The 24,115-nt window shown below is 52.5% G+C and overlaps 10 protein-coding genes across 10 annotated transcripts; 3 read left to right on the forward strand and 7 right to left on the reverse strand.

The window, feature by feature from the left end:
- Positions 1 to 476: 476 nt before the first annotated feature.
- BP01DRAFT_351089 (GMC family oxidoreductase) lies at positions 477 to 2,963 on the reverse strand. The gene is made up of 6 exons (XM_025573825.1): positions 2,734 to 2,963; positions 2,546 to 2,665; positions 2,278 to 2,494; positions 1,678 to 2,211; positions 1,007 to 1,610; positions 477 to 952 (listed from the first exon to the last, which is right to left on the reverse strand). The coding sequence occupies exons 1-6, from the start codon at positions 2,781 to 2,783 to the stop codon at positions 717 to 719; spliced, it is 1,761 nt and encodes a 586-aa protein (XP_025426550.1). The 5' UTR covers positions 2,784 to 2,963; the 3' UTR covers positions 477 to 716.
- On the reverse strand, positions 2,741 to 4,983 carry BP01DRAFT_409786 (general substrate transporter; the record flags this gene model as incomplete). The annotated part of the gene is made up of 5 exons (XM_025578860.1): positions 2,741 to 3,426; positions 3,483 to 3,910; positions 3,975 to 4,371; positions 4,421 to 4,836; positions 4,887 to 4,983. The coding sequence occupies 5 exons, from the start codon at positions 4,981 to 4,983 to the stop codon at positions 3,139 to 3,141; spliced, it is 1,626 nt and encodes a 541-aa protein (XP_025426551.1). The 3' UTR covers positions 2,741 to 3,138.
- A 3,349-nt stretch (positions 4,984 to 8,332) lies between these two features.
- BP01DRAFT_387237 (uncharacterized protein) lies at positions 8,333 to 8,764 on the reverse strand (the record flags this gene model as incomplete). The annotated part of the gene is made up of 2 exons (XM_025577725.1): positions 8,333 to 8,344; positions 8,396 to 8,764. 2 exons carry the CDS (start codon positions 8,762 to 8,764, stop codon positions 8,333 to 8,335), a joined length of 381 nt encoding a protein of 126 aa, XP_025426552.1.
- A 219-nt stretch (positions 8,765 to 8,983) lies between these two features.
- On the forward strand, positions 8,984 to 9,941 carry BP01DRAFT_208225 (uncharacterized protein). The gene has a single exon (XM_025571069.1). The coding sequence runs from the start codon at positions 9,104 to 9,106 to the stop codon at positions 9,479 to 9,481; it is 378 nt and encodes a 125-aa protein (XP_025426553.1). The 5' UTR covers positions 8,984 to 9,103; the 3' UTR covers positions 9,482 to 9,941.
- Positions 9,942 to 10,965: 1,024 nt separating this feature from the next.
- BP01DRAFT_361158 (leucine-rich repeat domain-containing protein) lies at positions 10,966 to 13,459 on the forward strand. The gene is made up of 2 exons (XM_025576083.1): positions 10,966 to 12,192; positions 12,247 to 13,459. The coding sequence occupies exons 1-2, from the start codon at positions 11,324 to 11,326 to the stop codon at positions 13,211 to 13,213; spliced, it is 1,836 nt and encodes a 611-aa protein (XP_025426554.1). The 5' UTR covers positions 10,966 to 11,323; the 3' UTR covers positions 13,214 to 13,459.
- BP01DRAFT_351098 (putative toxin biosynthesis protein) lies at positions 13,291 to 15,219 on the reverse strand (the record flags this gene model as incomplete). Its single annotated transcript, XM_025573826.1, has 4 exons — positions 13,291 to 14,564; positions 14,649 to 14,757; positions 14,824 to 14,958; positions 15,018 to 15,219. The coding sequence occupies 4 exons, from the start codon at positions 15,217 to 15,219 to the stop codon at positions 13,649 to 13,651; spliced, it is 1,362 nt and encodes a 453-aa protein (XP_025426555.1). The 3' UTR covers positions 13,291 to 13,648.
- Positions 15,220 to 15,590: 371 nt separating this feature from the next.
- On the reverse strand, positions 15,591 to 17,465 carry BP01DRAFT_387241 (uncharacterized protein; the record flags this gene model as incomplete). Its single annotated transcript, XM_025577726.1, has 1 exon — positions 15,591 to 17,465. The coding sequence occupies one exon, from the start codon at positions 17,463 to 17,465 to the stop codon at positions 15,591 to 15,593; it is 1,875 nt and encodes a 624-aa protein (XP_025426556.1).
- A 655-nt stretch (positions 17,466 to 18,120) lies between these two features.
- BP01DRAFT_395784 (putative AMP-binding enzyme) lies at positions 18,121 to 19,921 on the forward strand (the record flags this gene model as incomplete). Its single annotated transcript, XM_025578421.1, has 4 exons — positions 18,121 to 18,429; positions 18,488 to 18,755; positions 18,817 to 18,953; positions 19,001 to 19,921. 4 exons carry the CDS (start codon positions 18,121 to 18,123, stop codon positions 19,919 to 19,921), a joined length of 1,635 nt encoding a protein of 544 aa, XP_025426557.1.
- Positions 19,922 to 20,479: 558 nt separating this feature from the next.
- Positions 20,480 to 21,587, reverse strand: BP01DRAFT_272576 (uncharacterized protein; the record flags this gene model as incomplete). The annotated part of the gene is made up of 4 exons (XM_025571401.1): positions 20,480 to 20,577; positions 20,652 to 20,725; positions 20,826 to 21,288; positions 21,392 to 21,587. Coding segments are annotated over 4 exons (831 nt in total), but the record flags the coding sequence as incomplete, so codon positions are not given.
- A 723-nt stretch (positions 21,588 to 22,310) lies between these two features.
- On the reverse strand, positions 22,311 to 23,657 carry BP01DRAFT_409801 (aromatic prenyltransferase; the record flags this gene model as incomplete). The annotated part of the gene is made up of 1 exon (XM_025578861.1): positions 22,311 to 23,657. One exon carries the CDS (start codon positions 23,655 to 23,657, stop codon positions 22,311 to 22,313), a length of 1,347 nt encoding a protein of 448 aa, XP_025426559.1.
- Positions 23,658 to 24,115: the final 458 nt, after the last annotated feature.

A 24,115-nucleotide genomic window follows, 5' to 3' on the forward strand; every position in this document is an offset into this window, starting at 1 on the left:
AAGGCCATTGTCCCTCATCGATTGTTGTGATAATAGTGTAGTGCCCAGGGTAGGTCTGAATCGAAGCTGTTTTCGGAATCTATCCTCTTTTCGCCTCGTCAAAGCTTAATCTTTTCGTTTCTTTTCACCCTCCCAAGGATCCAGACCCAGGGCGTACTGGGCTAAAAAGCACGCAATTGCGTGACAACAAGACGGCATTTCCTGGCTCCACCGAGGGTCTTCTAGCGTGAGATATCAGACCTGGCAAAGCCTAGAGTCGTCAGCCCTACAGAGTCATCGGCAAATTATGTTAGCAATATCTGCCAGAGCGGAACAGTAGGCTTCGCGCTAGCCTCCACAAGGCTGATAATCCGGTCTCTGTATCATTGGCTGTGGTGACCCGCTCACAAGGCTAGTCCCGAAAGCTTAGGCCGATGCCGGCTCGTCTGCTTTCCTAAGAGGGCATCTAGTTAACTGACTACATGAAGGTATGAGGTAAGGTTATTATATTTCAAGGGTGCATGCACTCTAGTCGTTACATCTTATGTTGATGTTCGAGTTCTCATCGCGAGTACATGGTGAGATAATCAATAACAAATGCCTGACCAACAGATCAGGCACAATTCATACAGGGCTGGGCTGAAAAGCGCACAAGTTAGGACAAAGAGCCAATTGGCGCGAGTTGCATACTGCGTACACCCGAAAAGTGAAAGCATGAAGAAAGGAAAGCAATGCACTCATAGCTTTGACACCCCTCCCAGTGGAGTTGCGCTCCAGGTCTCCTTGATGAGGTCAGCGCATTTCTCACCAATCCCGTAAGCCGGCATTTGGGTATGGCCTCCATTCAGGGTTGGCATGACACTGCAGTCAGCAACACGCAATCCAGATACCCCACGCACCCTTAACCTATTGTCAAGCACAGCGTTTGGGTCGCTATCCTTGCCCATGGCGCAAGTTCCTCCTGCATGATAACCTATGAGGCTAACATTAGTCAACTTACACTGAATTGTAGACGAGATGGACTTACAAGTCGTTCCGTGCTCCTTGACATAAGGAACCCATTGTTCTCTTTCCGTGTATGCATGATGAGTCAGACTGGGTGGCCACGACCCTTTCACGATGTCTTTCGTTCCGGCCCCTTTCATGATGATCTCATTGGCAAATTTGCATGCTTCCGTGATTACTAGGAGGTCCAGTGGATCAGAAAGATAATTGCAGTCCACGATAGGATTATCATGCGGATCCTTAGAAGATAGTGTCACGCTCCCTCGCGATCGCGGAGAAAACAATTCTGCAATGATGGAGAATGCATGCTTGTGGTCGATAGGAAATTGATCGTACTGTTTCGGACCACCATAGCATTCCGTAGTGAAGAATTCAATATTTGGCTGCTTCGGTGTCAGACCCATGGGGTCACGACCGGGCTCTCGTGGTGCATCCCTCCAAAGTGGCTCGTCCTTGAGACGATCGTCAAGCCGCGCAAATGCGAAGGCACCGAATGGGACTGTCGAAAGGAACCCTTCCTTCTTCTCCTTCCATAGTGCATAGCTTTTCTCGAAGCTGTCACCGTGATGCACGAGGTAATCGGTTGTCAAGCCCGCTTTTGTTGTCTCGTAGAAGATGAAAACAATCTAAGTTCAATGAGTGAGCTGCGTGTTTTGATAAGATGATGCAAGTGAGAAAGAGAAGTTCACGCACCATGTGATCGAGGAGATTCTGTCCCACTCCAGGCAATTCCACCTGGCATTCAATGCCATGCTTGTTTAGCTCCTCCCTGGGACCTATTCCAGACCTCATGAGAATTGCTGGGCTGCAATATGCCCCGCCGCTGACAATAATCTCTTTCTTCGCATAAATAGACTTAGGGCCAGCCGGCGTGATCACCACCACTCCTTCAGCTTTCAAGTCGTTGGAGCCGTGTCTCATGAGAATCCTGTCGACTGTGGTGTCAGTCATGACAGTGATATTGGACCGAAGGTACCCCTTGGTGATAAAATCACTACTTGTCGTACGGATACCATTGTGCACTGTTCGTGGCACATGGCCGCACCCATGCGGCGTCTCCCCAGTTGTAAACATGTCATGGTCAAGTGGAAGACCCTGTGAGACAAAAGAGTCCATGATAAGATTGCTGATTGGTGCAAGGTCGTGTGGCTCGAGATGCAAAGGCCCAGACTGCCCGTGGAACTCATCATTGGCTTTGAACCAGGGCTTGGAATGGAAAGTCTCGGCCTGCAATCGCATGCCATGTCAGCTCAAAAGGTATTCGCTCGTTGCCATGGAAGATAAGTTACCAACCTTTCGCATGTATCCAAAGAACTCTTCACCACTCCATCCGTCTAGGCCCCAGTCGTCATAGTCTTGCTTACATCCGCGAATACAGAGGGTTCCGTTGCAACCGCTGCTGCCGCCCAAGAACCTGCCTCTACTCAACTTGACCTGCCGGTTGTCAACACCAGGCATTGGTGGAGTAACGATGTTCCAGTCTGTTTCTTTATCGAGATTGATAGGCCACCTGATCCAATCGTCAGTGATATTGCGCGTTGGTTGGGACAGAATGACTCACCCCCCAGCCATGTGAACACTCTCCAGATCTTTATTATGCTGTCCAGCCTCAATAACGAGGATTCGAACTTGGGGATTCTCAGCCAGGCGCCCTGCCACAACACATCCTGAGGTACCTCCCCTGGTCGAAAGTTAGCCAACGGATAGGCAGTTCGCATGAATGTAGAGCTGTGATAACTCCAGACTTACCCGCAGATAATGTAATCGTAGTGATCGCGATCCTGCATCTTTTCTACCATTCTGGTTCAAAGTCACAAAGAGCAAATGCTTTCAAGACAGGAAGAGCTCACAGCTTCGACTAATACTAAGATGCAAGGACCTTTTAAGGACAGATTTCGGGGTGAGACAATTCCGTGATCTTGTTCGGCGAGCCGCCGCGTGACTGCAGTCATGCATGCTGCTTGATAGTGCTATCACCAATAGGAGCGGGCATCAAACGACACCGGCGCCAATCTTGGGATGGTGGGGTCGGAAATGATCCGTGAAATATTGAAGAATGCGGAGGCGTCGAGACTATCCGACAAGAATGCGGGGTAAGAGTGAACACGGATCTGGATCGATCGCCAGCATCACGGAAATACGCGGAATTACCTCCTACCGACGGCGGGCCAATTGATCGGAGCTGTTGTCGCTTGTGCTTCTAGAATTGTGGGCCAATTCCGCGATTTGGCCCAATTTCATATCATCGTTCATATTCGCATGAGGTATCAGAAGATGACGACGACTGGTATATAATGTGTTCGTCTCCTCAAGTCCTTTGCCAGAGGTTTCCGGGACAAAGAACCAGACGAATAGAAGTCCCAGCAGGGATATGCCTGTGAAGAACCAGAACGTGCCTACGGGTGTGAGCGAATGGTGGGCAAGGAGCATCATAGGAGTAGCCTATAGGAGTCAGTGTGTCATGGATAAGTAGAGCCATGAGAACAGTTGGACCAGACCTTCGAAATGCCAATTCGGTTGACGTAATGCCACAGTGTGACCAGGCTTACTCCGACAATCCTCACTCGTAGTGGGAATGCTTCCGCTGGGATGAGGTACTGAATAGAGTTCCATCCGAGAGCCCAGCTGAGTCCAGTCATGTAGATCATGACGATTGCCCCGATGGCTGCATGCTTGACTGCCGACTCCTGATGCGAGCTTGGCGTCAGGTATTCAAAGACCGTGAGAAAGATTGAATCGTAGGCAAGGGCTAGAATCTGGATGATAAGACCAAGATAAAGGGTCTTTCGTCGACCTAATGCGTCAAGTAGAAACAAAGCAGAGATTAGCGCAGATGCAAACTTGACAGCCCCTAGTATTGCTGTAGTAAAGAGCTTTTGCGAACGCCCTTCGATACCGAAAAGCTCGAAAAGCTCAGGGGCATAAGCTAGAACAGTCTGATCAGTCTGCATCCAAGAAAGAACGCTCGGAGAACCACCTAGTGTACTCACTTGTGACAGAATTAGGACCTGACCACTCTCCTAGGCACTGAAGTGCGAAAATGTACGCAATCCGCCTCAAATGGTCCTTTGTCGTGAACAGCTCTTTGAGAGCACTTAGGAAGTGCAGAAAAGACTTGTTCTTGTCCGCTTGTTCAATTTGGGCTTGAGCGTTCGCCATCTCAACGTGAATACCAGGATCCATCAACGACAGATTCCATAATCTTGCAAAGGATCGTAAAGCAGCTTTAGGGCGACCCGTTTTACACAGAAAGCGGGGACTCTCTTCACAGAACAGAGAGCCGAGTAGAAGTAACCCTGCCCACATGATTTGAATGCTTTGTGGAATAATCCACTGTCTCGCGCTGGAAGACGGGATGTGAAGGGAGGCACCCCAAATGGAGAAATACTAGATACCATCAGTTTCCAGGAATCAGTATTTCCAATCGACTACTCACCCCAATCATGATACCTAGATATTCTGACATGCCGTACATGCCCACAATCATACCTCGAATCTCTCGTGGCGCCACCTCTCCCAGGTATATGGGTGCGATCACGCCATACTGTCCGATACCTAATCCCATGATGAATCTCCCAGCATACACCTGTCCGAGTGTATGTGACGTTATGAAAATAATAGATCCGGTGATCCAAAGAAGACAAGCTTGACGCATAGTCCATAGCATACCGATGCGCTCGCACGAGATAAATGCGACAAGAGCGCCGGGCAAACTGCCAATGTGTACCATTGAAGTTATGTCGGATAGTCGATTGGCTTTTTCGGAAGCATTAAGATAGTTGGCATGCAGGTGGAACTGATCAATGAAGGATTGTTCTGCGACGGTACTAGCAATGAGGCCCCCGTCGAGGCCTACCCTGAGGTCAGCTCAGACTCATTGATGCAGAGATTGGATAGCTTACCCCGAGCAGCACCCGAGAATCCAAAACAGAAGGCGGCACACAGGAGTCTGAAAGAGAGCCTGTTCTGGAAGAGAGAGTGCTGGTGATGATCCTTCATGGTGGCGTCCAGGATGAATTAGGTACAGGACTTGATGCCTGTCTTGTAGGATATTGATAGTTGTCAGACATGTTAATTAAGTTCCCTCAGTAGATAAACAGAGATTGAGGCCCGATAGCCTCTTGTCACCCTAAACGTGACTGACTAATAATGCTCTCTTGAGAAACGTCTAGGCTGAAGCAAAAGAGGAGCCATCCAGCAGCGGTAGCCAGTGATACTGGTTATGGCATTGGAGGAGGTGGAGCTGGGTGGGTTCTCTCGCTTCAGCCTTACCCGCACCCCAACAGTCATCGATCCACCATCACGAGATGATTTGTTCTTCAAACCATCACACTCGGGTTTACTTACTCCTATTTGCTTATTTTGGGGCCTAGTGTACACCTATCCTTGCTAACAAGCATTTTGAGCTGGCCTCTTCTGTTGTCTAGTGCACCAATAAAGCGAGACCAATTACGAAATCACTTCTACTGGCTTTGGCCGGACTTTTCGACCAGCAAAATTGGTGTTTAGATTAAGTGGATGCGTCTCATGATCTGGTGCTGGCCTAGCGTCACTGCAACTCCGTACCGCCAACGCTGACAAATGGTCCTTTGATGGCTGACATTTGAAGGCGGATGCCCGCAAGACTCGTGCTGTTTATCATGTAGATTGACCGGACATGATGCTGGTCTCTATTGAGCAGCACGGACTCTAAAAGAGAGAAGATTTCGAGGAAGACTTGCAGCGATGGCTGTATCCCAAGAAGAATCAAATGTTTTTTTGCAAAGCAAGAAATGGGAACAGGCTTTCTTGTGTACGGCAAATGAGACTGGATAAGTGCCCCAGCCGCTGCGAATTTCTATATACACAGGGAGTCTCGGAGGCCATGTACTTATCATAATGCAAGCTAATGATCAGCCTAAGACACTGAAATGACTTACCTTGATCAAAATGCTATCATTGATATAGATGGGGGTCTTGAATCTCGAGCGACACCGCGACTGCCAAAAACTGCCATTGAAGCTAAGAACTCAGGCAGATCATTCAAGCTTATCACCGCGGCACTTTATTGACTCAAACTGACATACTTGCTTTTATAGTGCTAATGTGCATAGTTCGAGACTTCATGATAAGCGTCGCAGGGATAAGCTGGCAACCACAATGCTGCCACAGCGTTTACTGAAGTCCATCGAAGGTCTTCTCAAAACTCTTTGTGCATGGTGCAACCGCCTTCGCCATAGTTATGCTTCATCATTTACGGTATCACTCGCCGAGCTTATCTCCTTCGATCAAGCACTGTACACACTCGTTCTATCTAAGGTGCTTCGGATGCAACAAGGCGAGCAACTTAATCAGCTAAAGTTTCGACATTCTTTAGCTCAGTGGTGCTATTCGGTCCCCTTCAGTGTGAAACTTCCCATATGAAGCTCCATAAGTGTGATCGCAGCTGCGGCCCTGGTTAGCCTTGTGTGATTCTATGGAGGAGTTGAAGAGGGAATAACATTATGCAGACGAGGCGATTATTTCTCGACCCAAGCAAAACAGCAGGATTAATGTTTACCACTATATAGGTGTAAAAATCCTTGTGTTATCTGTGCACTGCCCACAGTGCCAGAGCCTAAGCATGAAGTAAACTTAATCCATGACATGACTATATGGTCAAGCCTGACCGTGTCGAACAGCTCTGATCTCGGGATTGGTCTCAGTATCGGCAAAGGACGAGCGGGGTCTTGTTTACCCACCACCAGAAGTGGCGGGGTCTCGGCGCGGATAACGATCACAATGTGTGTAAACCTCTACCCCTCCCGTCATATCCTTGAAGATATTGATGGTATCGAACCATCTGGCCACTGGCTTTACGGTCGGTGTAAGGCAGTCTACCCCTCATCGGCAATATGACTCTTTAACTGAGATACACTAGAGGTACTTTGCTTGAATCTGTGCCTGACATTGCAAGCTCTAGACTTTTGGGGTTCGTTAGGCTACGGCAAGACCAAAGCAAGACTCTTCTTGCAATTCCAAGGACTGGCTTGGCCTGTCAAGAAGACAAAACTGCTAGGATACGCACCATCGGACAGCGAGGAATCTGATAGTTGTACCGCCTGGTCTGGACTACCGGCACCGACTCGGTCATGACGGCGTTGAGCTGTCATCCTCCGATGGAAGCGCCTTATCCGACCTCCACGCCTCTTCGGCATTAGACCGCAGTATCGAGTGGACGCTTGGGCTGGTACGCAGTACAATGAGGGGTAACGACGGCTGGGATCCCACTGGGGTCACCACTGCATGCTGGCTGAAAAGTCTCTTCTGGAGCTGGTTCTGGAAGCCAAATCCTTGTCCATCTGTTGAACTAACGACCACATGTTCTGCCTCTGCGCCTGATAGCCGATTCTTTCCGGGTCGCTTCCGACGCTCCTTCACCGGCCTTTGACGGCATCACTGCACATTAGAGACATCGAGCCCCTCGGTCATCAGCCGCCCTCGCCAAGCATCTTGTCTGTCCTTTCTGTCACTGTGTGTAGTGTAACTGAGGCAGCGGTGACGGTGACCCCCTTTTCTTCACAGGAAAAGCATCCTAAGCTCGGCGTTTTCTCGATGGTGCTTGAATACAGCTATGGTCTGTGCTTGGACCATTGTCTCGTCTAACTCCTGGTTCTATGGTTGTGTCTAACATCTTGAGCTTCGCCTGAGTGAAGCGAACTATCTGAGACGTGACAATGGTAACAACATATCTGAGTGAAAGGTCAATCTACGGCATAAGAAGGTTTATTGAAGTGATAAATGCTACATTTCAGGCAGTAGTTCGAATTTTGCGGACCTATGGAAGACGCAGCTTTGTTGTTGCTGTGGTGGTTGAGTGGACCCCGACCACGAACCAAGACTAAGACTGACTGCAAGGGGAAGGCCTTCAGGAACGGCCGGGGTGGAGGGAGTGGGTGCCTTAGACTCTTCTAGTGTCGGCCTAGTGCCCACTAATCAGTCATCGACTCCTCCCAAATCCTCTTTCTCTCTCTCTCAGTCTCCCCTTTTCCCATCCATGGAATGAAAACTGGATCAAAACACCGCTTTGCGAGACAAAGCATAATGTTACACAGCTCGACGAAGACGAAACACGAAAGTAAGGGCAGACGGGTTGAGAAGACGATTGCACAATGGAAGGCGCGAAAATCAAAATTAGACTTACGGCCATCCGGGCGAATCCGAATCGATCCAGGGGTTCGGGGCTCAGGGCTCAATCAAGGGTCAGCAAAAATCGAGTGAGACTAGCCTCGCGATCATCAAACCCTGTCTGGTAAGACTGCCAGACCCCTCTTCCATGGATCCGAATCCAACAACCTCGTCATTGGGCTGACACACTCAGGAACCAAAGCTAATACGGGGCCTGGTCGGGTTAGCGACTTCGCTAAAAAACCACATCCAATCGTCCATATACTCGACCGGGATAAGCCTGCAAGATTCTCACCCCAAGGACCCTAAGAACACCCTCGAGAGGCGAGAAAAAGGTCGGGCTCTCATCCACTCCGACCCAGATCATGACCGCCAACACAGTGCCGGTGCCACCGGATGCGCTGGCGGAGAGATTCGTGGCGCCGTGATTTCTCTCCCGGCAGGCGCCGTGTAGACAATTCTCAACGTGAATAATGCACTCGGGGCATTCTTGATCGCCCTGGGGCCAATCGACTCGCGCCAAACCCCCCTTGCGACTCGTCGAGGAATTTTTCCGACCCATCGCTCGTGTTGTGGGCTTGTGGCGCCTGTTGTTGTTGTGACGGGCTCGAGACCGATGGCCTCGAACCTTCATGGGGGCTCTTTTTGGATTCTTATTTAGTGTCCTCCCCGGCTCCTCGCTCACGGTTGTCCCTTTTTCTTTCCTGCTACCCCGGCGCGTCGCATCAAACATCGCTTTGTTTCACACTCGTTCGGCTTCGAGCAGCGCTCCCCCTACGGAAATTCTTCTCCAACTGGCATTATAACTCAGACGCTCACTCATTCGCGTCTTTGTCCGCCTCCTATCACTCATTCCTTTGAAACGGTAGCTGCGCTCGCCCCATTGCGATTCCACACGTATATATCTTGTCCGGCCCCGGTACTCGATCATTTCAGCCAACAAACCATTGCCTATACCACTCAAATCATCAACATGAAGATTAGCGCTATTGTCTCTTCCCTCTTCTGCCTGGCGGCTGCTCAGCTTGTCGCCGCCGAGGGCGATACCACCTCCACCTCAACGGTGACCACTTTCCTCACCCGGACGCTGGTGCACGTCGATACCGTGACGTCTGGCGCGTCGACCACGTCCGCACCTCTGATTCCCACCCACGCTGTCAGCGCCCCTCTGATCAGCAGCTCCGCTGTTGTCAGTTCCTCCGTCATCCCGACCTCACTTGTCGTTGCTCCTTCGGCTAGTGCCTCCGCCACCTCTTCTACGGTCTTCACTGGCGCTGGCAACGTCAACGCCGCCGGCATGTCTGTTGCGCTTGTCGCCGGGTCTCTGGCTCTGATCATGGGCGCTCTGTGAGCAGACATTCATGCAACAATGCCGGCTTGGTCGCACATTGTATGTGCTCGGGGCTATTAGGGCCCGGACTACGAACGATGACCGCCAGACTTCTGACCACTTTTCCTTCTGGACTGTTTCTATCTTCTTCATCACTTCATCGCTTATACTTAATTTCTCTTCGTTCGACCGCATGGTTTCCTCGACCACGATCGAGAAACAAGACGGACGCTCGGTTATGGATCCATATACCCAGTTTATGACGTTTCAGATATGACGAGTTGATGGATTTGACGGCTGGGATTGACCAGCGCAGGTTAGTATCTTTTGAGAAACCCTGCTTATATACCTATTTACCCTTCTTGGGGTCTGGCTGTGACTTCGAAGCTATGCACATAAAGCAGTGAATCAAATGTATAGTGGCCGACCCCACATTCCAGTTAATCATTTTATGAATATATTCTTAGTCGTGCAGAGGCAATCCCTCAGATAAAGAGTAGATGTCTAAATCGAAGCCGTAATGAGCTGTAGTATTGAATCAATACTCACCTGCTCCACTCTCTCGTACTTCTGTCTGACTTGGGCTGCGCTCGGCTCTCCGCTCAGATCCTAAGCCAAGTGGCACGCTTCTCTTATTTCTTGCTTGTACGGGTAGTAGCATTAACGCCTAGTTATATGACTGACCAAGGCAAAAGACATCGGAATCAGGCTCAGATACAGCTGCACCTCTTCATGTCACCCAGGAACTATTCGCAGGTTTCCCCTGCGGGCAGCCGCAGGACGAATGTTGCCAGGGATTTTCCCAGACAGATGTGGTGGCCCGTCGTCCAGGGCGCGTAGGCGACCAATTTGTTGCGGATCAACCACAGTTTACTAGATTACTGCCATGGAATGAAGTCAATTGCACGGTCAAAACAATCCTCACAGCAGTGAATTGGGCATCGTGGAGCTATGGGTGGTGGGTGGTATTCCATCTTTGGTGGTCCCTCTGTACTCGATCACGCCCGTTGTTTGCGACCCTAGTAGTATGTATGTTGGGGCCCAGCTTGTTTTGTTCCATGCAAGGTCGCCGTTTGAGTAGCCCGGACTGATGGTCCGACGGCGAGGTTTCCAAGCAGACGATGCAGCATGGAGACTGGGGTAGGCATGGTTGGTGGTGTTGTATTCATTGCGAGAGGCGGCCGTTATTGATCTAGAAACCTACAGTAGTACTGATACTTTGAAGTGAGTTAGCGAGCATAGCAGTATGATAGATACACAGCCGCAATGTTCGTATGCACTGAGTATTAAGACATGAAGTATCAAGCTAAGTACTGTTACTAAGGATGAAGGCATTTTAGAAGAGTATCTATTAATCGAAAGTTGTAGGCATATGTACATAAGAAGTAGTGTAAGGTCGCGCAGTGTGAATGCGACGGTGTTCTGTCCCCACAAAATCCTCCCTCCTCCTCCTTATCGCCCCGCTTCGAACCAGCGCGACGAAGACGCGTCCAACAACAACACCCAGAAAAATGCTTCCTCTCCTCTAATTCTTCAACATTCCTCAAACGGGCGTTTCTTTCCCCCCCCTTGCAAAAGTCTGCTTGAATGACAGATTTGACACCTCAAGGCCAATAAGCCCAACGCCACCGGCTCGATTCTTCCTCCGGGTGGGATCGACAATTCTCTCGGACGTCATTCCATCCGAGCTCTTGTGACGGTGATCTGATCCCGATCGTCGGATTTCCTTTCCCTCCCTCCTCTTTCTTCCCCACGGCGATGGTGTCCTCTTGATTTTTTTTATTTTCATACCAGAACCTACATTCCGTCTTGTACCCAGCAGTGTGTTTAATTGGACTCAAAAGAGAGACATAGAGAGGAAGAATGGACCTAACCCCCAACGACCCCCCGCTCCCACCGCCGCCCCGTCGCATCCACCACCGCGCCTCTCCAGCCCGTCGCATCGCCGGCGCAGCAACAGCAACAGCAACAGCACACCACCTCAACCACCACCATCAATACAACCGCCTCACCGTTCGCTCGCGCGGTGACGACCGCTCCAGCCAACCGTCCAGCGATCCCGCGTTTTTCTCTAGCGACGACGTCCCCGGTTCCGGCGGGTTGGAGAATTATACCTATGCCAACAAGTCAGACACAGCGGCTGGCGCCACCGCGAATCACTATGCGCCAGCTCAAGGGTCAGGGAGCTTGGTGGGCAGTCGGAAGCGGCGGTACCGCGGGACGTGGTGGGGGGAGAAGATGCTGTCTTCCGGTGGGCATCAGTCGCCACAGCAGGAAGGACCGAAGCGCAACAAGCGGGTGGATTTCAAGGAGAAGAGGCTGGTGGATAGTGGGGTGTGGATGGGGAGTGATGATTCTGGGGTCTTGGCATCGGATGCGTCGTGGGGGGAGGAGCTTTGGGGTCAGTTTGTTGGGCAGGGGGATGATGCTGGGAAGTTGGAGTCGAGGAAGGAGGTCTCTGGGATAGGTCCGGGTGGTTTGGTGCAGGATGAAGGGGATGACGGACTGGACAATGAGGAGCAGCAGCGGCAGCGGCAGCGATGGGGGACACAGTCTTGCGGCTCGGGGGTCCGGGGCTTTCAGAGTCAACGGGGTGGTGGTGTGGGAGGAAGTGGCACCCTGGGGCTAAGCGGCTTGAGGCGGGGCGTTGAGGAAGAGCCCAGGGAGCATCAGATCGCGCGGGCGATCGTCAACGATTGCTTGGAGAGGGGGGACGATAGCGTGGACTTGAGGTGAGTTCCCTTTTCCGTGTAATATGAAGGGCTGAGACTGACGGTGATAACTAGTGGTGGCAATCTCCGCAGTATACCTTCCGGACTGCTGCGTCCGCTGCAGCATCTGACCAAGTTACCTGCCATCAAGGAACCACCCATCACGGAAGATGTCTATACCTCCCTGGAGCCGTTCCTGCGCTTGTTTCTGGCGGGAAACTCCCTGCCCAAGCTGTCTGGCGAATTGTTCGAGCTGGACTCGCTGCGCGTCTTGAGCTTGCGCAACAACAAGTTGACAGAGGTCCCGCCCGCGATTCGGAGATTGACCCTGTTGCAAGAGGTCAACCTATCTGTGAACCGGCTGCGGAGTCTGCCGTGGGAGCTGCTGTGGTTGATTCGCAAGGGCGACCTCAAGCATCTAACCGTGCGGCCGAACCCGTTGCTGCAGATCGAAGAACAAGAGCTTCTGGAGTGGCACGTCCCCCAGAACGAATTACGGTCGTGTGTCTACGAGGGACCCGCGGTGCCTGAGGAAGCTTGGGCCCCCGTGCATGTCGCCACGGGGCCTGTGCTGCGATACAATGCAGAGGGCATGCTGCTGGCCGAGCGAGAGGTCAGCAGCAGCTCGTCGACGGTAATGGATATCGACACAAACGCAAATGCAGGCACATGCACAAAGATCGTACCCGCCCCAGCGCCCTTGGCCGCATCGCGTGTCCCGTCCCTGCGTGAAGTCGCCCTCCTCTCACTTACCCGGTCCCCGTCATTCGATCTACTTCCCGACTCCGAGCTGGCGGGCTACCCGGCCATGATGCTGCGGCTGCTGCGGGATGCAAGGGAGGTGCGCAGCAGCGGCGGTCGGAGCTGCTCGGTGTGTCATCGCAGTTTCGTCATCGCGCGCACAGAGTGGATCGAATGGTGGGATTGCAGCACGTATGAGAATGGATTGAAGGGCCCGCGCCCGTCCGGGGAGAGTCTGCGTCCGCTGCCTTTCCGGAGACTAGGATGTAGTTGGGGCTGTGTGCCGGGCGCCGAGGTTTAGTCGTGTTGATTTGTGTATATACGAGCTCAGCCCTTTTCTTGTCTGGTTGGGTAGGGTGGAGAGATGTATGTGGGTGTATTTGTCTTTTGTGTTGTTTATGGCATGGCATATATAGATCATCAGCCGTCGATTTTCTGGGTCTGGATGAGCGTGTCTGACCGGGTTGTTTGAGCATAGTTCTGCCGTTTTCTTTCATCATGTTTAAGTTGTTTTCAACATACGGCGCAGTAATCAATGCTGGAGTCTTGATGCTTCGTGAACGTCATTCTTCCTGATCAACTTCTTCATTGAGGCAATGCTTTACTTCACAAAGCCCAGGATCAAAACAACCGTAGTAGCCTTCAACCCTTCTCTCATGGTTGGGCACAAGGGGGATCAGAGCACTTCAGAGCAACTAGTTACCAGTCTCCAGTAACAGCACCAGAATCATGCACACTACAATTTCCCTTTAGACCTCGGCCTCTCCACCCCCAGGGACGCCAACGAAGCCTCCAACCCCTCCTTCGACGCACGTAACATCTCCTCTCCCTCGGATTTCCTACTGCGATAGTCCCGCCAGAACCGCTCCTCCCTCTCATACCGCTCAAACCAGCGACCCAACCACCCCGCCGCCGTCTTCGCGCACCACTCCACATCCTCCACGACCAACATATGCGACCCCTTCTCCAGCACCGCCTTCTTCACCCTGCCCTCTTGCACCCCGCCACTGCCCCCGGTCCCGGATCCCGTCAGCCGCACCTTCTTCTCCTGCTCCCCCGGTGGAGACAGGTAACTCCGCCCGCCAAAGACCCAGAGCACACTGGGCCGCACAAACGGCAGGTTGCGCATGCTGGCCTGGCACTCCGGGCGGGAGACCAGAAACGGCCGCTCGAATTCCGCGTCCCAGTCCGGAAGCAGCAGGTAGTCCAGTTGCGCGCTGGCGGGCTCCAGGTTTGGGACCGAGTAGCTCCATGCTTCGTGGTGCTTGGTGGTGGTCAGGGTTACGGCGGGGGGTGCTGCTGCTGCTGCTGCTGCTGCTGCTGAGGGGTTGGTTTGAGGGTTTGTGGTTGTGGTTGCTGGGCCGGCGTCTGCGGGGGTAGTGGGTTGGTCGACGTCAGGGTATAACCGGGTGGGGAGGTCGCGCAGCCCGAACTGGAGGTATCGGACTGCGGCGCGGGGGTCCCATTTGCGCAGCAGGGATTTGCGGAGCGCAGCCTCAGCGGCGGGGCGGGAGGGCCAGAGGTCCTTGCGGAGGGCGGCGGGGCGCGAGGGGTTGGGGCTGTCGGCGGTGCGGCCGGCGAAGTCGAGGATGACGGGTTCAATGAGGATGAGGGTTGAGAGGAGGCGTGGGTGCATGATAGAGAGTTGGACGCTGATTTGGCGGATTAGTGCTTTTGTGTTTTTCTTGCTTCAATTGGGTTTGGCGTCTGAAGTTGAAGAGGGGGAAGGCTCATACAGCTGCGCACACCCCATGCTGTGGGCAAATCCAACAATCGGACGGGATATCTCGTCGCGGAAATGGTTGACCATGTGGAGTAGGTCGCGGGAATGGTCGAACCAGTGTGCTGGTCATTTGTTAGTCCAGGCTGTGGGATAGCTGCGATCACAGTACATGGAGTAGGGAATCGTACTGTGATCCCCTTGGACATACTCGTTGAGTACCCCGCTGGCCCCCTGGTTGGAGACATCGGCAACCCAGATGGCCCGTAGGGGAATGGAATGCAGCTTCATCTGAGCGTAGAGTTCTTCCCATAGTGGCTCGTAGACTTCCTGCATCGAATTGTTAGTGTGTCGTATTATTAATGCGACGAGAGGATCCATGTACGTTCCTTGGGAAAGCCTGTGCCGTGGGCCCCAATGATGGTGACGGCATGCTCAGGTATAGGATCGGGCCGGTCTACAGGGACGTATTGCTTGATGGCGAGTCGGAGAGGAGTTTCCTGCCGACCCTTAATGGCATGGTGATGGTCACGGATATGCTGGCCGGGGATCGAGTGGTCGATGATGCGAAAGGGACCAGTGTCCATGGTGGACAGTCTGATGGAATAATTGATTGATGCTTGATGGTAGTGAATCTGGAGGGGGAACAGTGAGGAGTTTAAGTTACAGTACGATGCTTACTTAGTACTGAGCTCACCTGATCAACAACCATGCGAGAAATGCACCGCTGCATGTAACAAGAGATACAATCACTTTATTTACTTTTGGAATGTTTCTAAGTGAATGACCGAATTTTTCGCAATCGGCCTTGCCATAATCCTTACAATGTTCAAAGTGCATGCATGCATGTTCTTTTCGCCTGTGAGGAGACTTATAAGTGTGTGGTAAGGAACTCAAATGCATTCTAATTCTTCAATCTCGATCAAATCGACTTTATCTCCACGAGAGGTGCAACTCACTAGCATCGGGTGGCGGACACCCAGAGAGGGATTCGCGACCTGCTCATTGGTTTTGATTTGGGTTTTGAGAAAGTGATCCTTTTTCGGGTCTTGGATAGCGTGCTTTCTTGGTCTGCTGGAGGTTCTGCCTCACCCTCCTCTTTGGGGCTATCCTCTTGAGCCTGCTCTTCAGCATCTGCATCTTCAGGAGTGTCTTCCAGATCGATTTCTGGTTCTTCTTCAGAGGGATCTGCAGCAATGTCATCTTCAGGTTCCTCACCAAGGGAATCTAGGCATTCTTCCGCGTTCTCTTCAAGAAAGTCTTCAGCTTCATCCTCTGGCTGATCTTCCTGATTCTCTTCAGCATTCTCTTCATAAGCATCCCCAGTTTCATCCTCTGACTGATCATCGTGAGCATCCGTTTCACTGTCCTCCAGATAGTCCTTATCGTCGCAGTGCAGCGCCTGAGCTTCTTCGAGAACCTTTTCGTTGGAGTTTTCTGCCTGGCTCACTTCTGTCTGATCTACAAAAGGGTTCGCTTCAGGGTCTCCTTTGAGGTCTTCTTCATGAGCAGAGTCAGCGTCTTCATAGTCCCATTTGTTGGCTGAGCAGTGCTCGTCAGTATCTGTCTCATGATATACTTCAAGGCTTGCTCTAATGCTCCTTTTAGAGCTCGATGGTGTCACCACATTTTCCGGATCACAAAGATCGAGCGAGCTACGAGATTCAGCATCATCTTTGACGGTAGTCCTTGCTACCCGCTCACTGCGATTGTAGTGCTTCCGAGCGGTTCTGGTTGAGTCTATGCACGACCGAATACCAATCCTCGTCCCTTGGATATGCTTCTCTAAGAGCACGTCCATCGGTCCGGGCAAAGCGAGAAGAGCCAGGGTCTCAAGATGATCCGCTATATGCCGCAACAAGCCTTCCTTGCTCTTTTCTCGGGCCCCTCGATCATCTTCGCGAAGGCCACAGAAAGGGCAGTGCTTGAATTCCAACGAGCGCTTACGCGTACTTGAATGTCGGTGGTTATCCATATGTTTTAGCCATGTCCCAACACTTCCAAAGGCGCTGGTGCATGAATCCCATAAGCACAAGAACGGTCGAACATCGTGTATGACGTGATACTCCCACCCGGCTGCATCGAACTCGTCGACCGGGAAATATGTCATGCAGTAAGGACATGTCAAATCAGTTTGATCTCGTTTGCACACCGGCATCGCGGGCCACTGGAACACATCTGGCATTGCACTCGAACGTGCCTTAGATCGCCCCCTTTCGCGGGTGGTCTTCCAATGCTTAGGCTCAGATCGTCGTCTGTGACGCTTGTGCTGGTGGTAACCGATGGCTATGCGGCGGTCGATAATCATCGTTCTGAGCTGAGCGTGCAGCTTCGGATCAATGGATGGAAACATTTGCTCGATCATGAGAGACACTAGGTCCTGAAACTGAGATGTCACATCGTTTTTATCTGTGTCCAGAACAGCGTAAGTAAAAGAAGACCCATGCTGCCTGGCGCATGGGGATTTGTGCCATTCCCTCCAGGCATCGGAATCAAGCAGATGCTCCCTCATCTTGTCAATGCATTTGTAGACCTCTTCCAGCAAGGTGACCCGAGTCGAAATGTAGAGTGCAAACAGATTGAACCGCATGTGCCTGAACAACTCTGTGAATAAGTGTTTGGTCTCCGGGTCCCATTTCTGGTACTGCTCCGACTTTCTCTCACTTGTCAGAAATTGGGATTCCTTGACGAAGCGCCTAAATCGGTCATTTACATCCTCGAACGAGAGTGTCTTCTGCACACGAGTTTCGACCAGGTTCTGTAACATTTCTCCGCAGATCTGCGCCTGCCTATAAAGAGTCTTAGTGGAGAAAGCTGATGTGAGGTGGTTCATTTTGCCTGGCGGAATCGATGATCGAGGAAGCTGGGCTCTAAGCAGCCTTGGAAATATCCTCTTAATAGAGTGCTGCGTAGAACTCTGGCTCGAGGCTTTTATAGGAGAGTGAGACGTCTGCCGCAGCTTTGTTCATGGAGGAAACAAAGGGACTGTTCTTAAAAGCTTGTTCGGTCTCTCATCTTCTCGAAATGTACCGGTAATGGCATCGCAGTCCGTGTAATTGAGCTATGCATAGAGAAAGACAAAGAACACGGTTCCTTTATCTCTCGTTCTACCAATTCAGCTAAAGCTATTTGGTCCATTCTAGCTTGTGTTATGCAAGACTTGAAGTTTAGGCTTTTTTTCTCAAGGCCCGGTCGGGACTTGCTGAAACCTCAGATTGTGCACTCAGAAGAATGATAGAGAGGATAAATCGATGACTGTCGGTGATCGATAAGAGCGAACACGGCGTCAAATCCCCAGCAGAACATGCCTGGGGATTGAATCTCTGTGTCAGACTAACTTTCTCTGTCTCACGTACCCTTCAGCCGATTATCACTCTGGGACTTTCTTCCCCCTCATCTGTCACTCACTTACTCCAATCCTCTCCCTCTTCCTCTCCTCCACTCCTCTTCTTCCCCATTCCTCCAAGACTCAACGTGAGTTCTCTGTCATGGAACAGACATCACCGTTCCCATTACCAGGCATCTACCATGGCCAACGGTTTCTCGCTACTGTCGTGGAAACCCGTGCTCAAGACAACAGCCCGTGGGTCTCCGTTCCCATCGACGAGACCGACCTGTCGAGGGGCTTTCGAGACATCAGCTTCCAGCAACTGAATAACGCTGCCAACCATGCCGCCCACTGGCTACAACAGAACCTGCCTGCCACCACCGAGCCGTTTCAATGCTTTGCGTACGCAGGACCTAAGGACTTTCTCTATCCCATTCTTGCTGTGGCCGCGGCCAAGATCCAGAAAGTGGTGCGTCCTTTCGTCTCTCCGCAGCTTCCAAAGAAGCAATGTTGACAGCAATCTAAAGATAGTACTTCCTTCTCCCCTCATTACGCCCGAGGCTCAGCTACGCATCTTCCGACAGAAGAAATGCACCGTGTATCTGCGACCTGCTTCGATGGCAGAGCATGTCGCGGGCATCCTTCAGGAAGCGCCTGAAAAATTACAGACCTTGACGGTTCCGGAGCTTGGTGAATTCATGCAAGACGCTGAGGCTGCTCCTTATACGTACCCCAAGTCCTGGGAGGAGGGAAAGGATGATCCGTGGATAGTTTTTCACACGTCTGGTACAACAGGTAAAGATTTCCATTCATTCTTGATCATGCAGTCATCACCAGCTGACAAGATTGTACACAGGCTTTCCCAAGCCTATCACGTATACCCATCGGATGATGACAGCCCCAGATATCGCTGCATCTCTCTCTGACATCGAGAATACTCATGTCCATCAATATGCTCTACAGCGGTGGTATACCCCGTTACCGTCGCTTCATGTACGTCTATGCCTCCCCATAGAGCCGACCAGGACTGACTGTGCTAGTTGACGGGTACGGTGATGACCCTGGCGATGACATCCTTTGTCCACATGACTGCTGTTGTGGGCCCCTCAGCAGCTCCAACACCCCAGCTGGTTGCCGACATCCTGCGATACGGGCAGGTAGACGGCGCCCTACTCACACCTGCTCTCATCGAGGAGCTCTGCCTGCTCTCTTCAGGGCTAGAGGCGCTCCGCAAATTGAAATACATCCACTTCGCCGGGGCCCCGCTCTCCCCTAAAGCCGGCGCCCAACTAGCCTCCCACGTCCATCTCGTCCCTTGCATTGGCAGCACCGAGGCGGGCGGATACTTCACCACCATCCCGCCCAGAGACCACCCGTCATGGGACTACGTTACCTTCCAGAAGCACGCAGGCGCCGAATTTGAGCACCGCTTCAACGACCTCCATGAGTTGGTCTTCGTGCGCCGGCCCGACTGCCCCATGCAGCAGATCTTCTCCGTGTACCCCGACAGAGACCGTTTCGAGACCAATGACTTATGGGTGGAGCACCCGGACCAGAAGGGCTCGTGGAAGATCATCGGCCGGACGGACGACTATGTCGCCCTGGCGCATGCAGACGGGCTGCACGCCTCCCTGCTCGAGCCGGAGATCGAATCCCACCCGGCCGTGAAAACGGCGTTGATCGGTGGCCATGGTCGGCCGGCGCCAGTGCTCGTGGTTGAATTCTTTCCTGAAGCGGAGGAGGGGGTGCTGGCAGCGGGGCAGTCGCTGGTAGACAGTCTCCGCCCGTACATTGACAAAGTTAACGCGCGGGTGCATGACTGCGTCAAGCTCTCGACGGATCGGGTCGTCGTGGCGAGCAAGGACAAGCCGTTTGTGCGAACGATCAAGGGGAGCGTGGCGCGGCTGCAGACGTTGGGATTGTACGAGGAGGAGATTGCGGCTTTGTTCGAGCGTGAATAGGCATGGATGGTTGCTTGACACTATGCAGCATTCCGTACGTAGTCTCCGTAATTTGATGAGAATGAAAGGACGATCAAATGTAGCTATGTACCAGCTGAGTACATCCAGACACTACCAAGGGATTCAGCGCCCGACTCATCATTGACGACCTCTAATCCGCCACCACGTTAGGAATCTAACCATATATATCACTTACAGTAGCTTTTCACCTCAAACTAGAATAATGTCCCCACAATCCTACCCCAGGACTACTATACTCCGTACAAATGGATAACCGAAAACCCCCACTCAAACAAAAGCAGACCCTCCCGCCCCTCCCACCGGCCCTTCACCCCCCAGCCCGCCTCCACTCCGTCTAGCAGACCGCTCATCCGTATCCAGCTCGCGGTCCCGATCCTTGTCCGACCGCTCGAAGGTAGCCAGCTCGGTATTCGATTGCTGCTTGATATTAGCAATCAGCCGCGACCCGTCGTCGCGGTTACTCCTGCGCGAGCGGACGATTGTGTTGGCTCGAGAGGCAGTAAACACCGCGAACCGCGATCTTGTGACGGCGCTGGCGAGTTTGTTGAGCAGGGGCCGCAGCCCGATCATGCAGGCGGCGGAGAGGTACAGGCCCGTTTCGACGGTGGTCCAGGTCATGAGGTTGACGTCTGCCCCTAGTTATTTGGTTAGTAGTTGGGTAGGATAATGGGGTTGGGTTTGTAACTGAAAGAGAAGGGGAGTGATTTACAAGTAGGATCATTCATGGACACGTTAGCAGCAGTGAAAAAGTACGAGGTACGCACACAAGAGGCGATGAGGCCGCTAACTCGGAACCAAAGCATTAGACATACATACATACATAGACAGACACCCTTTCAGGGGGTTGCGTTGCCAGACGCAAGACTGGGGAGGGAACACATACCAACTCCCCGACAAAAACACCAACGCAATCCCCGTCCGCCTTGCGAGGGAGGCATGCAGTGTCCACACGGTCGGAATTGGCAGCACCAGAATAATCACATCCGCGACGATGTTCAGCAGCCCGGACATCCGGTAGAACAGGAACTGGTCGAGGCACCACCCGCCGCCGGGCAGATTGCGGTCCCAGAAGTAGGCCAGCGGACGACATTCCGTGAGGCCGACGACGGCCTGCGCGAGCACGAACAACACCAGATACGCGATGGTCAGGTCGGTGACGATGCGGGTCACGCCGGGAGGGAAGATGCGGCGGAAGAGCACCAGGATTGACGTCCGCGAGAAGGTGTTGGAGAAGGCGGAGAGCCAGCTGAGTGCGTAGAGGAGCTTGCCGCGGATGATGATTTTGGAGGGGTTGTCCTGGATTACGGCTTGGACGTGGCGGCCTGCTCCCCCGTGGGTGATGACGACTGGTTTCAAGGTGGGCGAGTGTTAGTTGGTGGAGGTTTTGGAGGGTGGGTAGTAGTGGGTGTATGATGGGAGATGTAGTTCTTCGGGTGTAGTTATACTCACAATAATTCGTTATACATGTTCCGAGGCAGAGAAGCCACGCAGGAACGAGCAGGATGTCATCCCAGCCGCTGGTGACATGGGCCAGACTCCGCGCATAAACTCGCAGAGCGAGAAGCGTCGTTGTGAGGATCAGAATAACGGTTGTCGCGGCCATGAGTCGGCCGGAGATGTCTTCGTTCAGGTAACTTGCCGTGACAGCTGCCATCCTGCCAGCGTTCATTCTCTTGCTACTGTCCGTTGGGAAGCGTCATCAAAGAACCCACAATATGTGAGAGAGAGAGAGACGGGGGTCGACGAAGCTGCTGATAGGAGTGTTACACTCACTCACTACTAATATGAGGATGAAGAAGGGCTAGACATCTCTCTGCCCTGTATAACTCTGAAAACGCAGCAGTGGCGGGCCATTGGGGCCACCATGGGGAAGCGGCATGATAGACGGGAGGATTTGATTGTTTGTGAATCCCTGTATTACTTCACGTGCAGCAAACGGGGATCTGAAGTGGTTATTGGGGGGCTCAGACTCAGATGATCCCCGGAGCGAGCATCAACCATGGACGAGATGACCGGCCGCCCCCTCGCTGCAACCTCCACATCATCTCGCACTCTTACAGTATGTCAAACAGTGATGGGTGTTCATCTCACCTCCCTCAGCCCCTCTCCCCGGGCTAACAAATTGGGCTTCGTTGATGCCAAGTGCAAAGTACTACAGAGTGGTACAGACTGGAAGCCTGACTGGCCTTGCCAATCCAGTAGTAGCAGGCCAAATGCTCTCTCACGAACTTCCTGCATTCACGGCACATTCTCTTGATTTGCTATGAGCTTGATTCAAACGCACTTTCTCGCGAGTGTGGCTCATTGCTTCCTCGCAATCCAATGGTAAGCGAAATACAACCTACACAACAGATTGTGCACCCAACAATCAATGAATTTGTGCTGCGCAGAGATTGCACTGACAAATAAGACCGTCCTCGGCGCCTCGCTTGCACAGCTGTCTGGACCACCGTCCAGGATAATAGATTTCTGGAGACACATAAGACGTCAGATTAAGCCGACCGTCCTTATTGCCACAGGCAATATAAGTTTGCAAGCCGCACGCCTGGTCAAGAGTACGGAAGGGCTGGACTAGTTCCTCGAGAGTTTGCACGAAGCGATCAGCCTGCTGGCCTCGGCCCCGACATGCCAGGAACGCGACTAGACCCTGAACAATGGCTCGGTCACTGCGTGCGTAGTGCCGCACCGGAATGTACACCTTGGTATCGGGGTACTGTTGGCCTTGCTTGAAGCCGAAATTGTACAGCACACCTGATGTCTCATGATGTCTCGATCGCAAAGGCTGGTCTTGAGGGAAATCCTTGGGCAGCCCCAACGTAAGATGCCACAATTCTCGGAGCTCCTCAAAGGCCTGAGTATCCCAGCCTGGCGATGCGCCTCCCATCGAGAGAGTCTCCTGTACACTGTTGAAACTGGTGGCACAGGATCGGAAGTACACCTTGAGGTTGGCCACGGAGGGATGCACACAGTCAACGGCTACCCCAATGATGCATGGTGGAGTGGGCGACTGCTCCTGCCGTCGCAGAAATCGCTCGATCCAGTCATAGGCCGGAAACTGATGGTGCTGCTGCAGAATCCGGCAGGCCTGCTGCAGAACGTCAAGCCGTGAGCAGCCCAGCTGCTCGCCGTTTGAATGTAGAACGTGGTAGGATTTACATCTGTGCCCGTGCTTCTCTAGGTTGAAAGCCAGGAAGATTGTTGAGGGGCTGGACTTTGCTTGACAATCAGAGGAGGGTGACTCCTCGCCCGGCAGAGGCGTCGGTCCTTGAAAGGCTTGGGCAAAATGGTCAAACCAATGCCAATCGGCGGCCGGAAGGATTGTCCTTCGTAGCTGCTGCACGCATTCTATCGGTGCTGTCCGATTGTAGGGATCTGGCGACGTGCCAGCGTACCGCCCGATGGGCTCAAAGCTGTAGCGGATCATGGGAGTGGCCTTCTCCCAGCTCCAGCTGTATTCCACTGGAGAGAAATCGTCCGTCATGAAACTTTTCCATCGTGTCGGACAGGGCCTCTCTTTGTCAGCTGTCCCCACCAAGGGACATGGGCCCAGACAAGGGGCCACATAGCGGCTCATTGTATCGAGAGCCGCTTGCTGTGTGATGTAGTCATACTCCGCGCCTTCCATCAGTATCCGCAGATCCCGACCAAGTGTCTCTTTCCAGAAGACGAAATCGGCCACTTCGAGTTTGGCTGAGCTACACGAGGATGTCTCCATGGCGATCGATGAAGACAGCGTCCCTACTGAGCGTGTAGGACTGTGCGAAACTGTTTTCTGGAAATATCACTTGAGGAGTGACCAGTCAGAAAAGAATGCACAGTGCCTGGAAAAAAAGCAGTCTGAAGAGGGGGAAAAAAAAGAGGCGAGTTGGTTTGATCACTTAGTATGAACAAGTGAAGCACTGAGCATCCAGTGTCGGCTCCGAGTATATTGTAATGGACCATGGCTCGGATCACATATAACTCCTCTCGGAGTGCATTGCGTTTGTCTTCAAAACCCGAAAGAGCAGCCTGTGACACGTCGTTACGAAGTCCCTGGGATAATTAAACCAATTGAGCGCAAGAGATAGTGAGGAGCGGAAGTGAGGTGACCTCAAGGTAGAAGCAAGCGAGGTCGTTGTATGAGAATTAGACGAGCCGTACGAGTACCGCTCATTGTGCACTCAAAGAATCAGT

The sequence above is a fragment of the Aspergillus saccharolyticus genome, assembly GCF_003184585.1.
Source record: "Aspergillus saccharolyticus JOP 1030-1 unplaced genomic scaffold BP01scaffold_65, whole genome shotgun sequence".
NCBI classification, from domain to species: domain Eukaryota; kingdom Fungi; phylum Ascomycota; class Eurotiomycetes; order Eurotiales; family Aspergillaceae; genus Aspergillus; species Aspergillus saccharolyticus.

Excerpts from the sequence above, each read along its gene's own strand:
- BP01DRAFT_351089 (XM_025573825.1), bottom strand. The coding sequence starts at position 2,783 with ATGGTAGAAAAGATGCAGGATCGCGATCACTACGATTACATTATCTGC. Across the intron at positions 2,495-2,545 it reads AGTGTTCACATGGCTGGGGG|GTGGCCTATCAATCTCGATA; the intron begins GTGAGTCATTCT and ends CGATTGGATCAG. Across the intron at positions 953-1,006 it reads CAAGGAGCACGGAACGACTT|GTTATCATGCAGGAGGAACT; the intron begins GTAAGTCCATCT and ends TTAGCCTCATAG.
- BP01DRAFT_208225 (XM_025571069.1), top strand. The coding sequence starts at position 9,104 with ATGAAGATTAGCGCTATTGTCTCTTCCCTCTTCTGCCTGGCGGCTGCT.
- BP01DRAFT_361158 (XM_025576083.1), top strand. The coding sequence starts at position 11,324 with ATGGACCTAACCCCCAACGACCCCCCGCTCCCACCGCCGCCCCGTCGC. Across the intron at positions 12,193-12,246 it reads GACGATAGCGTGGACTTGAG|TGGTGGCAATCTCCGCAGTA; the intron begins GTGAGTTCCCTT and ends GGTGATAACTAG.